Source organism: Sminthopsis crassicaudata, chromosome 2 (assembly GCF_048593235.1).
Source record: "Sminthopsis crassicaudata isolate SCR6 chromosome 2, ASM4859323v1, whole genome shotgun sequence".
In the NCBI taxonomy this organism is placed as follows: domain Eukaryota; kingdom Metazoa; phylum Chordata; class Mammalia; order Dasyuromorphia; family Dasyuridae; genus Sminthopsis; species Sminthopsis crassicaudata.
Window position 1 is genome coordinate 498,142,526 of NC_133618.1, and position 15,210 is coordinate 498,157,735.

The 15,210-nt window shown below is 44.8% G+C and overlaps 1 protein-coding gene across 1 annotated transcript in view; it reads right to left on the minus strand.

Moving 5' to 3' along the window:
• Positions 1-371: 371 nt before the first annotated feature.
• Positions 372-15,210, minus strand: part of ENG (endoglin) — a 36,841-nt gene continuing 22,002 nt past the window's right edge. Inside the window, exons 3-15 of the mRNA XM_074293718.1 lie at positions 14,452-14,589; positions 10,074-10,239; positions 8,741-8,903; positions 8,466-8,604; positions 7,798-7,975; positions 7,329-7,471; positions 6,431-6,571; positions 4,871-4,909; positions 4,294-4,410; positions 3,869-4,117; positions 3,298-3,355; positions 1,418-1,519; positions 372-1,136 (exon numbers count right to left, since the gene is read on the minus strand). Of these exons, the coding sequence (XP_074149819.1) occupies positions 1,018-1,136; positions 1,418-1,519; positions 3,298-3,355; positions 3,869-4,117; positions 4,294-4,410; positions 4,871-4,909; positions 6,431-6,571; positions 7,329-7,471; positions 7,798-7,975; positions 8,466-8,604; positions 8,741-8,903; positions 10,074-10,239; positions 14,452-14,589 (1,752 nt within the window). The 3' untranslated portion in view covers positions 372-1,017. The remainder of the gene's footprint in view (positions 1,137-1,417; positions 1,520-3,297; positions 3,356-3,868; positions 4,118-4,293; positions 4,411-4,870; positions 4,910-6,430; positions 6,572-7,328; positions 7,472-7,797; positions 7,976-8,465; positions 8,605-8,740; positions 8,904-10,073; positions 10,240-14,451; positions 14,590-15,210) is intronic.

The window sequence follows — 15,210 nt, forward strand, 5'->3', positions numbered from 1 at the left end:
TAGGAACCCTGCTGATCCGGAGTCCCTTTGGCTGGCCAGAGATGCAGTCCCCTCTTCCCCACAGCTGCGTTCTTTGAAGAGGGCCTGGGCAGATGGGCACTGGGCCCTATGGGTGAAGTGTTTGGGAAGGATGAGGGGAGGGGAGCTTGTTGGGTGGTAGAGGGAACATACCCTGTGGGGCTGTGGGCTAGGGGAAGTGCCTTGGGGCAAGTCCAAATACGGAAGAAGGGTAGGCCCCCTGCCTGTGCCATATGACTGTGGGATCAGTTTGGCAGGAATGACCACTGGAAAGTGAGAATTCAGCTTTGACCTCTCTCCTCCACCCCCCCAACCTTTAATTTTCCCAGGAGCCAATGAAGAGGGCAGGCTGATTTCTGGATACAAAATTCACTCATTCCCTTCTATCAGCAGTCTCCAGAGTTCAGAAGACTCTGGACCAATATTAAAAGTACAAATACATTTTAGACAATAACAGAAATATTGTGAGGCATATGTACAGCTTGGGACTTATGCCTCTCACCCCCAAAAGGCCATGACCAGTTGAGAGGTTGGGAACCCAGATTCGCCATGATGATATCAAGGTGCTTTGAGGTGGATCCCCTCTGGAGAGTTGGAGGCAGAAGAAGGGCTTCTGTTCACAACCCAAAGCTGTGACTCCTTGGGCTCCGGCACACGGATTGTCCTTAGGGCTGGGCTCCTAGTTATCAGCTGTGCCAGTCTCCCTTGCAGACACTGCCAACACCCATTCCTGTCCTTGGGTGTGTGGAGAGGGTGTAGTTTGTCTCTGAAGGTGTCAGGCTGGGGGGGGGGGGAAGCCCGGCCCTGCCCTCCATCCCCACGCCCCTCGGCCATGTTTGGTCCAAGAAGGCCAGGCCCAGGCTGGCTCCTCCAAAGTCCAGTGTGGAAAAAAGGCAGGCACGGCTCTGGAAATCTGGAGGTCCAGGCAGAGGGTGCCCAGGAGCACTTCTCAGGCTGGAGACAGCATGGGCTGGGCCGGTGGGGGTGGGTTAGGGTGCCTTACGCCATGCTGCTGGTGGAGCAGGGCGTGCTCTGAGTGCTGCCGATGCTGTGGTTGGTGCTGCTGCTCTCAGAGGCTGGCACTGTGGCCATCACTGGCTGCCTCTTGCCTGGAGGACCTGGGTGGGGGCCGGTGGTTGGAGAGGTGATAAGCCACCCCACCCCCTGTAGTGAGTTCCAAACCAGCTGCCTTCCCCCTCCCAGCCTAACTGGGACTGGTTTCCATGGGACAGTGAGATAATGGACCCCCGCCCTCCCTTGGGCTGCTCCCTGATTAGCCCCTGGGACTGAAGGAGAAAGCTTGAACTCAGGCCTGGATGCCCTCGCTGGAGGAGTAGGGCTCACCCATCTCTTTGGGAAAAGGAGGGGGATGCTGAGCAGGAGGGAAGCGGGTACTCACGGGTATGGGAGTAGATGTACCAGAGGGCAGCAGTGAGCAAGGCGCCGATGATGAAGGCTCCAAATGTGATTCCCAGGACGGCTGGCATGCCCAGGCCTTGGGCTAGTGGGAGATAAGTGGCAGTCAGAGGAGGCTCCACACTACTCTGCAGGCTCTCTAACCTATCATTGCCCCTCCAGGTCGCTCTCAAACCCGGACTCCAACCAAAGTCTTGGGCGGGTCAGCATCCCCGCTGTCCCCTGGGGGCGAAACAGGGCCACCCTCTCCATTCTCTGGCCTAACTTTCTCATGTAGGATGGTTTCCATCCAGTGGATTTTGAGTCACTGGCAATGATCAGTAACAGGTCCCAAAGACCCTCTGGTCGCTAAACAGCCTGGCCCTTTCCTGTGCCTACTTTATAGCCAGATAACCCCAGGCCTTTTTCATTCTGGATATTGTCCAGACCTGATCCCTGAGGATTTTTTGGGTCAGTGATAAATATTTTTTGGCCTGATGTTTTAGCTCTGGGCTCCCCATCCTATTCCAGAAGGAGAATCTGTTTCCTCTGTCTTGAGATAGTGGGCAGGGGGAAGTTGGGGGGGATGTGTGTGAGATATATCCCAGCCTAACCATAAGGGGTTGGTTGCCCCTCTCCAGGAGGTCAGGTTTTGTGGCTAAGTCTTCCACCTAAGGCCTTGTCCTTGGGCTGTGCTCCATCCCATCCTGACCAATCTTGCCGTATGATTTTCACAGTTTTTCGCCCTTCTGGTTTCCCTTTAAAAATGCGGCCAGCCTTCTCCCCGGCAGTGCTGGAGACCATCATCCCCTAAGAGGTGTGACCAAGCATAGCTTTTCTGAGGAAGCCAAGGTCTAAGTTAGCAAAGGCCCCTCCTCTTTCCTGGACACCTGGGTCCCTTCTAGGGAATGTTGGCTCCAGCCTTAAAGGGGAGAGGAGGAGGGAGGGGGCGGATCAGCACTGATCCTGGTGTCAGCGACTCTTCCTGCTCCCTGAGGACAGGGGTCTTTAGGGAGGCAAGCAAACAGAGGCCGGAAGCCACAGGGGAAGGAAGGGGGGAGAGTCATCCATTCTGGGGGCTACTAAGGAGAAAGATGTGTCCCAGGCACGTTCCAGAGAGGAAGGAAGCCGAGCCACACTCCCCAGAGTAGCAGCCCTCTCTGGAGCCCTTTTCTGTAGGAAGCCAGCCAGGCCAGGAGAGCTGCTTTCCAGTCCCACCAGTTCCCCGGAGCAATGTCCCATCCCTTTCTGCCCGGCTCCCAGGAGAGTCTCCTGGACAGAATAGCTCAGAGGTGAAGCCAAAGTCGAGGCTGTGGCCATCTCAAGGGAAGAGGTGTTTTCCCTGCTTAGCAACACTAACAAGTTACAAACACAGTGTGAGATGGGAGATCTCTGAGCCTTTCCCCAGCCCTGACACGCCATGCTTGCTTCTCTGCTCCACGTCAGTGTGAGGGGGCCAGACTGCGCCAGTGTCTCCTCTCAGGCTTTATCTTTGAGCTTTTCCTCCCTTCTCGGCCCCCAGACACAGTCCTGGGCCAATGGCATCTTCCCACAAACTGCCAGTCTGGATCTCCAGCTGAGAGAGCCCGGATCTAGTGATAGTGCTTGATAAACCCAGAAATTCTGGCTTCTGGGAAAGGACTCACTGTCTGAGGAAAATTGCTGGGAACATTGGAAAATAGTATAGCAGAGACTAGGCATTGGTCAATGCCCTGGGATACCTAGATAAGGTCAAAATGGGCTCATGATTTAGACACAAAAGGTGATACTCCAAGCAAATCTGGAGAACAAGAGATAGTCTAGCAGACGTCAGCCTCAGAAACCCACTACCCACATCTTAGTCCTTGGGGGGTTGGGGTGGAGAAGAAGACAGATTCTACTCACTTGTTGCTAGGGGATTGCTGATGTTTAACTTCATAGAGGTCTTCATGAGAGTCTTGGTCTAGTTGTGGGAGGAAAGGGTAGCATTTTGTAGCTCTGTCTCTTAGCTAGCCTCCTCCCTTCCCTCCACCCAGTTCTGTTCTCTAAGTTTCAATTCATGTCACCTCTTCTGGTCACCGGGCTCGCAGCAATGTCCTCTAACTCCCCACCTCTGCAGCGGTTACTGGACAGCACCACTAATCTTTTCCACACCTAATTTTGTATGGTTAGTAACTCTTGTGTGGGTTATATCTCTATAAGTAGACTGCAAATTCCTCGAGGAAAGGGGCAATGCCTTCTAAACTTTTGTACCCCCGTGGCATCTAGTATGGAATAGGTTTCCACAAGTTTGAAACTTAAAGCACTTATAATGTGATATTGTGAAATAGTTATCGGTGTTGATGTTTGATAGTAAGTTCCTTGCTATATGCTACTTACAGCTAGCCAATTAATAGCTACCACAAGATCTCTTTCCTTTCCACTTTTGACTGTGTGTTTGCTGAATTGAATTCCTGCCCCAGAGTCTCCATCTTACCTCTTGCTTGGTCCTGAGCATCAGCTCTACACTACAGCTCAGTATGGCGGCCGTTGGGGTGGGCACCATGTGACCCCGGAGAAGGAAGCTAAATTGGATCCAGTTGGAGTCTGTTGTCAAGAGGCTCACCCTGGGGCTCTTTGCCAACTGGTCTTGGATTAGTTCCACAGGATCAGCCTCTGGCCCCAGGTCCAGGGAGCAGCTGTCCAGATTTGCAGTGACCTCTGGGATATCTGGGCTGACTGTCACCTGGGAGAAGAGTGGCTCAGAACAGTGAGAAGGATGGAGCCCCTTAGTCCAAGGCCAGTCTGAGGGTAGGGCAGGGGGATGGCTGGAGATGTGGAACCCTGGGACCTCCCCCCTTTCGTTCTGGGTAGCACTTCTCGGGCCTTGGGCGGTAGTGGTGGCAGCTGGGAAACTTGTACCTGCACGTAGACCCGCTGACCCAGCTCAATGGTGCTGGAGGTCCGAAGGAATTTCTGGCTTTTGTAGGCATTCATGTGGACAGAGAAGGCACTGATGTTAAGACATTCAACCTCTATCTGTAAGGAACAGGGGTAGGTACACGATCATTAGTCACTCTGGTAAGGAGATCAGAGAGATCCAGGCGTGACAGTCATTCAAGTGGATCGGCACATTGGCTGAGGGGGTGTCTGGCCAAGGAATGTGATGGACCTTTGTATGGATGAATTTTCTTATTCTACAGATACATCTTGAGAAATGGAATTTGACCAGGGTTCCGCAGCAAGTTAGAGAGAAGGAACCCTCTTGCCCCAGAACACAATTGTGGCAGACTCTGCAGACTCAGCCTGTAGTGTGGGCAGGAGAGAGCAGTCATGGCCCCTCTCCTCACACCTCCATCGCCATCCCCTCCAAACCAGTAAGCGAGGGAACTGAGAAATGGCAAGCTCAAGTCTAGAAGATATGGATCAAAACACAGGAATCTAGTGGGGGAGAGAGGCTGGGAAAGGGAGAGAGAAAGGGAAAAGAATTCCTGCTTACCAGAAATGGAACAGGGTCGGAGGTCAAGGTTACAGCCACCTGGGGGAACAAATCAAGAACTAGAACACAGAATGTCAGAGCTGATCAGGACCTTGAAAGGAGTCTAATTCAATCCCCTCAGTTTACAGAGAGAAAAACTGAGGGTTGGCTAGCTAGGGCAGATTAACTGTCCAACCATGATCATAAAGTGAGCTAGTGGCAAACCAGAAACAGTCAGTCATCCAGTCTAGGAATTCCAAAATATAAGGGAATCCTTGAGACTTAAAGAGCTAACTTGAGGATTAGTATAAAGGTCTCAAGAATTGAAACTGCTCAAAATTGGTACATGATTTGAGCATCAAAAGTGACACCCTAAACAAATTAGGAGAGTAAGGAATAATTCACCTATCAGATTTTTGAAGGAGAGAGGAATTTATGACCAAATAAGAACTAGAGAACATTATGAAAGGCAAAATGGACAATTTTGTTTACATTAAATCAAAAAAGTTTTTGCACAAACAAAAACCAACAGAAACAAAACTAAAAGGGAAGCACAAAACTGGGGAAAAAAACTTTTACAGCCAGTGTTTCTGATAAAGGTCTCATTTCTAAAATATATAAAGAACTGAGTCAAATTTATAAGAATACAAGTCATTCCCCAATTGATAAATGGTCAAAGGATAGGAACAGACAATTTTCAGATGATAAAATTAAAGCCATCTATAGTCATCCGAAAAAATGCTCTAAATCACTACTGATTTTAAAAAATGCAAATTAAAACAAGTCTGATGTACCCCCTCCTCAACACCTCTCAGATTGGCTAAGACAACAGGAAAAGATAAGCAGTACCACTACTGGGTCTGTATCCCAAGGAAATAAAAAAGGAGGGAAAAGGACCCACATGTGCAAAAATGTTTGCAGCAGCTCTTTTTTCCAAAGAATTGGAAAATGAGTAGATGCCCATCAATTGGGGAATGGCTGCATAAATTGTGGTATATGAAGGTAATGGAATATTATTGTTCTATAAAAAATGATGAACAAGCTGATTTTAGAAAGACCTGGAAAGATTTACACGAACAGATGCTGAGCAAAACAAGCAGAACCAGGAATACATTGTACACAGTAACAGCAAGAATGTGCAATGATCAACTATGAAAGACTTGGTTCTTCTCAGTAATTCAGTGATCCAAGGCAATCCAAATAGACTTTGGATAGAAAAGCCATATGCATCCAGAAAAAGAACTATGGAGATTGAATGTAAATCAACACATGCTATGTTCACTTCTTTTTTTCTGTTTCTCTCATCGTTTTTCCCTTTTGTTCTGATTTTTCTCTCCCAAAATGATTCATAAAACAATGTAAATTTATTAATTAATTTTTAAAAATTATTGGAACAGCCTGGAATTGTCAGTCTCAAAAAGATGGCAGATTCATGGGAATAGCCTTTGTCTGGCCCTAGGTGCTGGGGTTAGGGAAGGGTGCCTATGGGAAAAAATGGAGCTGGGGAGTCTCCTGTATTTGGACTACTCAAAAAGTGATGCTTGGGTAATTGATTTCCTAAGGCTCAGAGCTTCAACTTACCTCATTGTTTAAAATGACACCTTTGTTCATGTTCATACCACATTCATAGAAGGTGCTGCTCAAGATGAACATATTTTCTGTCTCTTGTGACTGGCAAGTAGGGTCCCGGAAGGAGAGATGTTTGATGTTACAGTTCAGGGCCTAGAAAAGAGCAAGGCACTGTCAGGACTGGGAGACCCACCTAATTTGCTAAAGCATAAAATTAGAGAATGTTGAAGCTAGAAGCAATCTCGGAGATCAGATCTAATTCCTTCATTTTATAGAGAGGGATATTGAAGCCTACGGTGTTGCTTTGTCAATATTCTTCATTCATTCCTTCATCAATATTTTTTGGAAAGCACCATGAGGGGGAGAATTTAAGTTCTGAGAAACCATACACACACACACATATACAAAATAAATTACATTTATTAAATGCCTACTATATGTGAACTACAAAGGATCCAAAGACCAGAAAGAAAGAAAGAAAGAAAAGGAAAGACTTTTTGCTTTCTAAGAGCTTTTATTCTATTAGGGAAGACAAAACATACATGATAAGCATGATTCCTGTCCTTATAGGATTTAAAGTACAGTTGGGAGATTAAAAAGAAACACATAACTATGATATGTGATATTCCATGACGGGTGCATTACAGAGATACAAAAGAAATGGTTATTCTCTGAGACTTGAAGAAAAAAGTCAATATTTGCAAGATAAACCAAGGAGGATTTGATGGAAGAGATAGACATTTGAGTCAGATGTGTTTGCTATTTTTTAACAATCAGATCCAGGCATTCTTGGATTCTACTTATTTCTTCCATGTCTCCAGACTCGACCTCAGACCATAATTATGCCTTCCAAACTCTTTGCAGGGCCTCCCCTCACCACCACCACCACCATCTTTCTATTTGCTCATACCGTGATAAGTTCCTTCTTTAGCACCAATGTCATGCTGTCTGGGGAGCACTGGGGCAAAAGCAGGGAATGTAGCAGAAACAAATGACATATCATCATGGATGGGGTTGTCAGCACTGGAGAAGGTGAGGTTTCTATATTGGAAGCTATAAGAAAAATCAAGAGAATAGTATCAAGAGCCCAATATTTCCAATTCCTTTTCACTCCAACTTCCACCCAGTTGTTCCACATGGAGCCAAAAGGGCCCTTAGAGACTTGGTAATTTTGTAGCCATGGAATCAAAGACTCGAATAAATTTGTTCGAAGTCATGCAGTGAGTTAATAGCAGAATCAGGACTAAAGCCAAGGCCTTCTGACCAGTCCAGGATACAAGACTGTGAATACCCAACTCAAAGTTCTGGATTATGGCTAAGTTTTGGGGAAGAACCAGGAGGTGCCCAGAAGGGATCAGTCTTAGAATGGGGAGTCTCACCACAACTAGGAGCCCATAAGGTAATGTGACTGGCAGGTGGAATCTCCACGTAGGAGCCGATGATGCTAGCATTGAACTTCTGCTGGGCCTCCTGCAGTAGTCCTTGGAGTGTGTCAGAGAGGATGGAACCAGGGATACTCTTGTTAGGAAAGATCTTGATGGAGTATTCACCTGTGGTCTGAGGTAGAGAGAGAAAAAACAAGAGAAAGACAGAAAGGGGGTGATGGGGAAGAGGGAAAGCCGGAATTGAAAGAGGAGGGAAAGGAAGATGCAAAGATGAAGAGAGAAAAGATGGAAGAGAAAGATAAGGGAAGATAGGCAGATATAAAAGAGAGGAGCAAAGATAGAAATGAGAGAGAAGAGAAAGGAATACTATGTAGTGAAAAATACTTTTTTCCTTCTTCCTCTTAGCCACAAAGAGCTGAGGACCCTCTATTCTTTCTCAGAACTTCTTATCCTAACTCATACAAGCCATTTTCCCACAACCTTTCTGATTCTAACAGTCAGTAACTCAATGACTTCCCAAATGTGAATGAGCTATGTGGGAAAAACAAGTTGGGTAAAATAATTGACCTTAACCACATGAAGTATCTAGAACTTAGCTCCCTCCCCCATCCCAACGTGAGAGGAAAGCAGAGAGGGAGGAGGGGGTAGGAACCACTACTCACCCCGATCTGTATAGTGTGCTTGGAGTCAATAAGCCAATTGACGTTGGGAGGTCCCTGCAGGATTAGCACAGGCTCCAGTGTGGGAGCTGGATTCCCCGAAGGACAGCTCAAATCCATCTTCACTTCCACTGTCTGAGGGCTACAAGAACCCCACCCCAATACCCGCATAATTAGACATAAGGAGGAGAATTCCAGCTGATGAAGGTAACTGGCAGAGGTAATGAAACCTAGGTGACCATGAGCCACAAGAAGTTTTGAGCCCTGGGTTATATTACCTGCTTATGGAACCTTGTGTGACCTTCAGAATGTGAGCCACTTTCTTGCCGAGTCCCTTGCTGAAGCGGCAGCCTTTGACTTCTGGTGCAACGGCTTTCCATGTTAGGTGGTTGCCCATGTTGAAGTTAAGCTTTGGGATACATGGGAATTCAGATTCTAGGGCTGGACGTTGATAGAGAAAATAGGATTAAGAGATCAACCAAGCAGCCTTTGTCATACCCACAGTGGGTTCCTGATCTCCCAAAGGAAGACAGATCTTCTGGCTTGGCTACTAGCATTAAGGAAACTTGGGGAACCTCCAGAATGGCTAGTTATTCAAAGTCTTGCCTTCCAGACAGTAATGTCGAGTGTCCTTGAGAAGGAGTCCAAAGACCTGAGTTCTAATCATGACCCTACTACTAATTTGCTGCATAATTTTAACTAAATTGTTTTGACCTCTGTGGATTTTAGTGTCTTCAATCTGTAAGATAAGGATTTATTCTAAAATGTTTATGAAGACATAGTAATTTCTGTGCATTGCACTGGAGAGGCTAATACTCTGAGATCCGAGGCTATTGGGAACCTTGAGAGGGCTAACATCATGAACTTCTGCTGCCGTGGATACTAGATTAGAGTCAAGAGAACTGGGTTCAAGCTCTGACTCTGCTGCTCTCTCTGTTCTTTCTGCTTACAGGGCAAAGAGATCCACGTCAATGCAAATTAGAATATATCAGTTAAGAAAAAGTTTGCTCCATATACTAAGTTACAAGCCCGGGCCAGGAGCAGCAACAGTTGGCAGATATAGAAGTATTTCTCTGTGGGTCGAGTGGGTTTCTGAAAATGAACCGTTTCCCATGAGTATTTGTGCAAAACATACTTGGTCGTGTCAGTTATAAAGATTTTCTAATCTGCCATACTGATATTGTCTCCAAGAGTCTGAGATGGGGTAGACTGTCTTCTGAACCATAATTGCATGAGAAGTGGGGTAAGGAAGGTATAACATGAGGATTAGATGTGACCTGCTGTTTAACATATTTTAAAGAAAAGGAAATTACTCTAAAATAGTATTATTCATGCCCCCCAAAAAAGGGAAAAATAGAATGCCTCCTCTTCACTGCCACCATGTTATGTATTAACTTTCAACAAGTCACTTAACTTTTTTTCCAGGCTCCATTTTCCTTCATCCTTGAAAAAAAAATTGGGGCTGGGAAGTGGATAGGGTTAAAGAAGACATTTCTAAGATCTTTTCCAGCTTTAACAGTTGATATTAGTATTACTACAAGGAAAGGGAATGGGTACTGGAGGGAGAAAGAGGATTGTGCCTCAAGGAGACCTTCCCTTGAGGAAACTGACCTTGGCCCACATGGATTATGATACTCTGGGGGTCTTCAATCTCTGCATAGGAGGTAAGGTCCCCATGTGTTGTCTGGGCCCAGTTAAGAAGCTGCTCCTTTGTGGAGAAGTCTGGTAAGGGACTGTGGTCAACCCCTGTTTCTTTGAAGAAGACCTTTGTAGGATCCTAAGAAGATAAGGGAAATTCTCAGAAAGTTGTTCTTCTGAGCAGAGGCATTCTCAGAGAGGCAGCAAATGGGGAGAACAATCAATCAGGAGTCAGCTTGAAACAGAAGGTCAGTTGTTAAATCCCCATTGTGGGTTTATACCTGGGAAATCAGGAAAAGCTACAAATCAAGGCTTGATTTATTGTTTTTGTCGATTGTCCAGACACAAGAAAATAATGAAGAAAATGTTAGTATTGTAAATTTAATTTAATTTAAAAGTGTGTCTTCATAGAGAGAGTCTGTTGTTAAGCATATCCGCATATCCCTGGGGGAGAAATATATATACATATATATGAATATATATAATATATATCTGTGTGTATATATATATGCAATCAATCTATAATGGTTCATGCCATCTCTAAAGCGAAGAGTCTGCCCCTGTTCTTCTGTTCTCAATTTCCCATTTCCCAAATTGCTCCTTGAGGATTTTCTTTAAAAGTCTCTGATGTTCATTTTAACCTGACCTCATATGTATGTTATAGAATGAATTGCATTGTAGTCTGTAGTCACCCTTAGGGATGGTCCTGAGCTTTGAAGTCTTTCTGAAGAGCTCTGCTGCTCTCTAAGAAATGTCTTTGATGACTCTCTCCAGCCCCTTCCTCCATCTCTATTCCCCAATTCCATAGGGTCTGGGGCCAAGGAAAGATGGGAGGGAGAGACTAGTAAGAGGGCTGAGAATGAGAGGCTATTTCAGTCCTTTGACATCATTTCCTGAGCACCTACTGTCTGTGCAGTGGGAAAACCTTGTGCTATCTAGCATGGGGAGAATCAGAGAAAGAAATGTCCTTGCCTGTGGGGAGCTTCCTGTCCACTTGGAGAGCTAAGAAAAGAACAATACTAGACAAAAGTGACCCAAATGCTCTGTAAGTGTACGGACAGAAGCAAGGGTTCAGAGTAAGCAGAGGTAGCAGTGGCCTTTCATGGAAGGATGAAATTAAGCAGGATGAATGAGATTTAGAAAAGGAACAATGTCACCTGAGAAGGAAATGCTGAGGGGCAACTAGAGTCTTCAGGGCCTTTGGGATCCTCCAGTGAGGAGCCGAGAAGGAAGAGAAGGAAGTCAAACATCAGATTGATGAGTTATTCTTTAAAAGGGGGATAGAGCAACAATAGTCTGAGGTGGTTCAGAAGCAGAGAGATGGACTGGAAAATTTCTGGAGGCTCCTGGTCACAAGGCTATCTCTAGATTTCCCCATTTCCCAACTGGACTTGCTTCCATTAATTTCCACTGTCCCTCAGCCCTGAGTACTTACTTCCCCTAGCTTCTCTCTCCTCCAACCCTAGGGGTCTTACCATTTTCTGGTTTATAGAAGTAGAAGAGGGAGTTCCCATATTCAAGCCCTCTGGTCCACAAAGAGGTAGACAAGCCCCCTTGCAGTGTATCCATCCCTTTCAAGTTAGCCTTAGGGTTTCTCCTTAACCCTCACCCTTACAGCCTCCATAGCTGTTAGATTGGATCAAGGCCAAAGGTGGAGAGGAAGCTGAGGGGGACCTCTCACGGGGAGACCGGGGTTGTGTGGTCTTGTCCTTTCTCAGTCCTGGACAGCTGAAGAAGTGGTGCTCAGGGGTGATGCTCAGGGCCCTATGCGAGTGCCATGCTACATCAAAGAACAGTCACTGCTCCCTTGCCATTGTCTATCGGTCCAGGGTATTATTAGCCACTGAGAGGAAGGCATTTGGCTGCTCCCCCTCCCCTGGGCACCAGGCCCCATAACTTCAGCTGGAGCCAGAGCCAGTTATCACCTTCCTGCCCTGGGCTTCAGGATCCTTCTTATGTCCTTTGCGTCATGCTCGGGTCCCTGTTGGCTCAGGACGCAGATCACTCACCAAGGCAGAGGCAGGCTGCCAGCAAGCAAGGAAATTGCCCAGAGAGGGCTAAGGGGAGGGAGTGGGTAGATCCACATGTCCTAAAATAATCTGGCAAAAGCACTCAATTTATAGCCCTGGGATCTAAGCCTGGCTCTGCCCTAGAACATGCCCATGCCTAAGTCTGGGCTTCAGTTTCCCCATCTAGTATGATAGGTTCAAACTACATGGTGTCCAAGAACTTTACCTTTTTGGTGAAAGATAACAGACTCTGATTTGCTAATTACTGTCTGATTCCCCCTCTCACTCCTAAACATATTTTGACTCTCAGGCTTTGTTCCCATTTTTCCTTTTTTTTTTTTTTTGCCTTCTACCCCCCCTTCCCTTCCTGGCCCCCACCATCTTTCCCTGATATTCTTTTTTTCTCTCTGTTTCTTTCTTTGTGTTTTTCTTCTTTCTTTACTTTCATTTCTCTCATTCTCTCCCTCTCCCTTTCTCTGTCTTTCTTATATTGTTTCATCTGAGAACAACATCTAGTAATATCTGTTGACTGGGTGGGGGGGAGCAATACTAGCTGTGGGAGACAAGGAGTTTCACTGAGCCTGGAGGACAAAGATTGGGGTTCAGTCCAGTTCTTCAAGACTCTCCCTCAGCCCTTGGCTTCAGAGTCTGAACCAGCTGTTCCTCAGTTCTCCATTTTATATGCCACTTGGGCATGTGTCTTGCATCTTCTGAGTGTATTTTCCATGTTATCCCCTATTAGATTAATTGATCCCTGAGGACTGCTTTAGCCTAATGGAAACAGCATTGGACTTTGAGTCAGGGAAGACCTCAGTTTTCAATCTTGTCTCTAATGCTTATCAGCTTACTATGACTAGGACAAATTAGTGAATTTCTTTGGGTCTCAGTTTCCTAAACTGTAGAAGGGGGATAGAAACACTTATGGTTTCTACCTCATTGAAGGATTGTTATGAGGTTAAATGTGATCATGTTTATCAAGTGCTATATAAACCTTACAATATTATAAAAATGTTAGTTTTTATTAGAATATAAGCTTCTTGAGGGCAGGAATTTTTTTTCTTGTCTTTGTATTCCCAGCATTTGGTATAATGTTGGGCACATAGTAAGTGATTTAAATAATATTGGTTGGTTGATTGATTAGCCTAACTAGAACTGTCCAACAATAGAACATATTGCCTTACGAAATGAGCCCCATGGGAGGTGTGTAAGCAGACAGTGGATGACCAGTCATAAATGCTGCAGAGAGCATTCTTGTCCTGGATGGAATGTTTAACTAAATGACTATTAAAGTTCATTTCTAACATTGGTAAGATTCTTTGAATCTATGATCTTATGATTTTCTCTGCTCTATCTCTTCATTCTTTCTCCCTTCTGCTCTGAGAGTTGACCAAGGGTTGAATCTGGGGATGCTGTTAGAGGATCTAATCAAGGATGAAATTAGAGTGAGGGATTTGGGAAAAATCTAAATTCTGTTTATGTGAAAAGGGACCTTAGCAGACACTTTATGCAGAAACAAATAATCTTTCCCATTTGTATTGTGCTTTTAATTTTTTTCCAAAACCCTGATGTTTTGTTTAGAATTTTATAGAATCCTCTTAGTGAGATATTGAATAATTTGGTCCAGGGGTTCTTATTTGGGATATGTAAATTTGCTTTTTAAAAAGACTTTGATAACTGTATTTTATCATAGTTGGTTTACTTTTTAATCTTATATATTTTATTTGGTGAATCTAAAAATATTATTCTGAGGAGCCCATAGATTTCACCATGCTGTTTAAGGGATCCATTACACCAAAAACAAACAACAAACAAACAAACAAACCCTAATCAGGTTAAGAATCCCCTAATTTAATCTGGGATCCATTACACCAAAAACAAACAACAAACAAACAAACAAACCCTAATCAGGTTAAGAATCCCCTAATTTAATCTGGGATCCATTACACCAAAAACAAACAACAAACAAACAAACAAACCCTAATCAGGTTAAGAATCCCCTAATTTAATCCATTTGTCATTTGACAAGTGAGTAAACTGACTCTCAGTAAGGAATTGTGCTTTGTCCCAAGATCACAAAGGGTACTAGTGAGTATATCAATTATGATCTCATTTGATCTGACTCCATAAGGTAAGTCAGGCCAATCCTAAAGTCCTAGGAGCAAAAAAAAAAAAAAACAAACCATGAAAAGATTTGGGTTGGCGAATAATAAGGCACAGACTGAGGGACATAAGATGTAGACCTTAACCAAAGCTACAACCACTACTCCTTCCTTGCATCTGTCCAGATGAGACATACCTGTTCCTCTTGCCAACCCTCCATGACTCTTATTCAGGGCCCTTACCAAGGAAAATTTGACTGGGATTCCTGTCTGCAGCAAGAGATTAATGTGACCCTGGACTGTGAGGATGACATGGACATCTCTGGGCTGTGGGACATTTCCCTTTTTGACTTGAATAGTCAGCTCCAATTCTGCGACAACCTGGGGAAAAGAGACAGAGACAAAGACAGCAGTCAGTTTATAAGGCCACCAAATTTGCTGTTCTAAGGGTACAAACAGTGAGAGATTCTTCCTCTGACTTATGGAGGTGAATTTCCAATCCCTTCCCTCAAATGCCCCTGGCACTGCAGATAAGCAATCTAAAGGAGGCAAAGAAATGGAGATTATTAGATTTGGAGTCAGAAAAACTGGCTTTGCCACTATTTCTTATGTGACCACATGTCAAATGGCAGGGGTGAGGCAGGGAGCTTCTGGTAGATAGGCAGAGTACACTGAGCACAGAATACTGCATAGAGTGGGAAGACTCAGATTTAATTCCCCTCCACTCCCTGCCACATACTGGCCACGCACATGCTGGACAAGCCACTGAAGCTTTTGGTGCTCTAGACAACTTTTTTTTTTTAATGACAAAAATTTTTTTTTAATATTCTTTTTTTTTTAAATTTTAAGTTCCAAATTTTCTCCCTCTCTCCAACTCCTCCCTCACCCATTGAGAAAGCAAGCAATATTATATTAATTATACATGTGAAATCATGAAAAACATATTTCTATGTTACCCATCTTGCAAAGCCAAGAAAAATAAAGAAAGTTAAAAAAAATTAT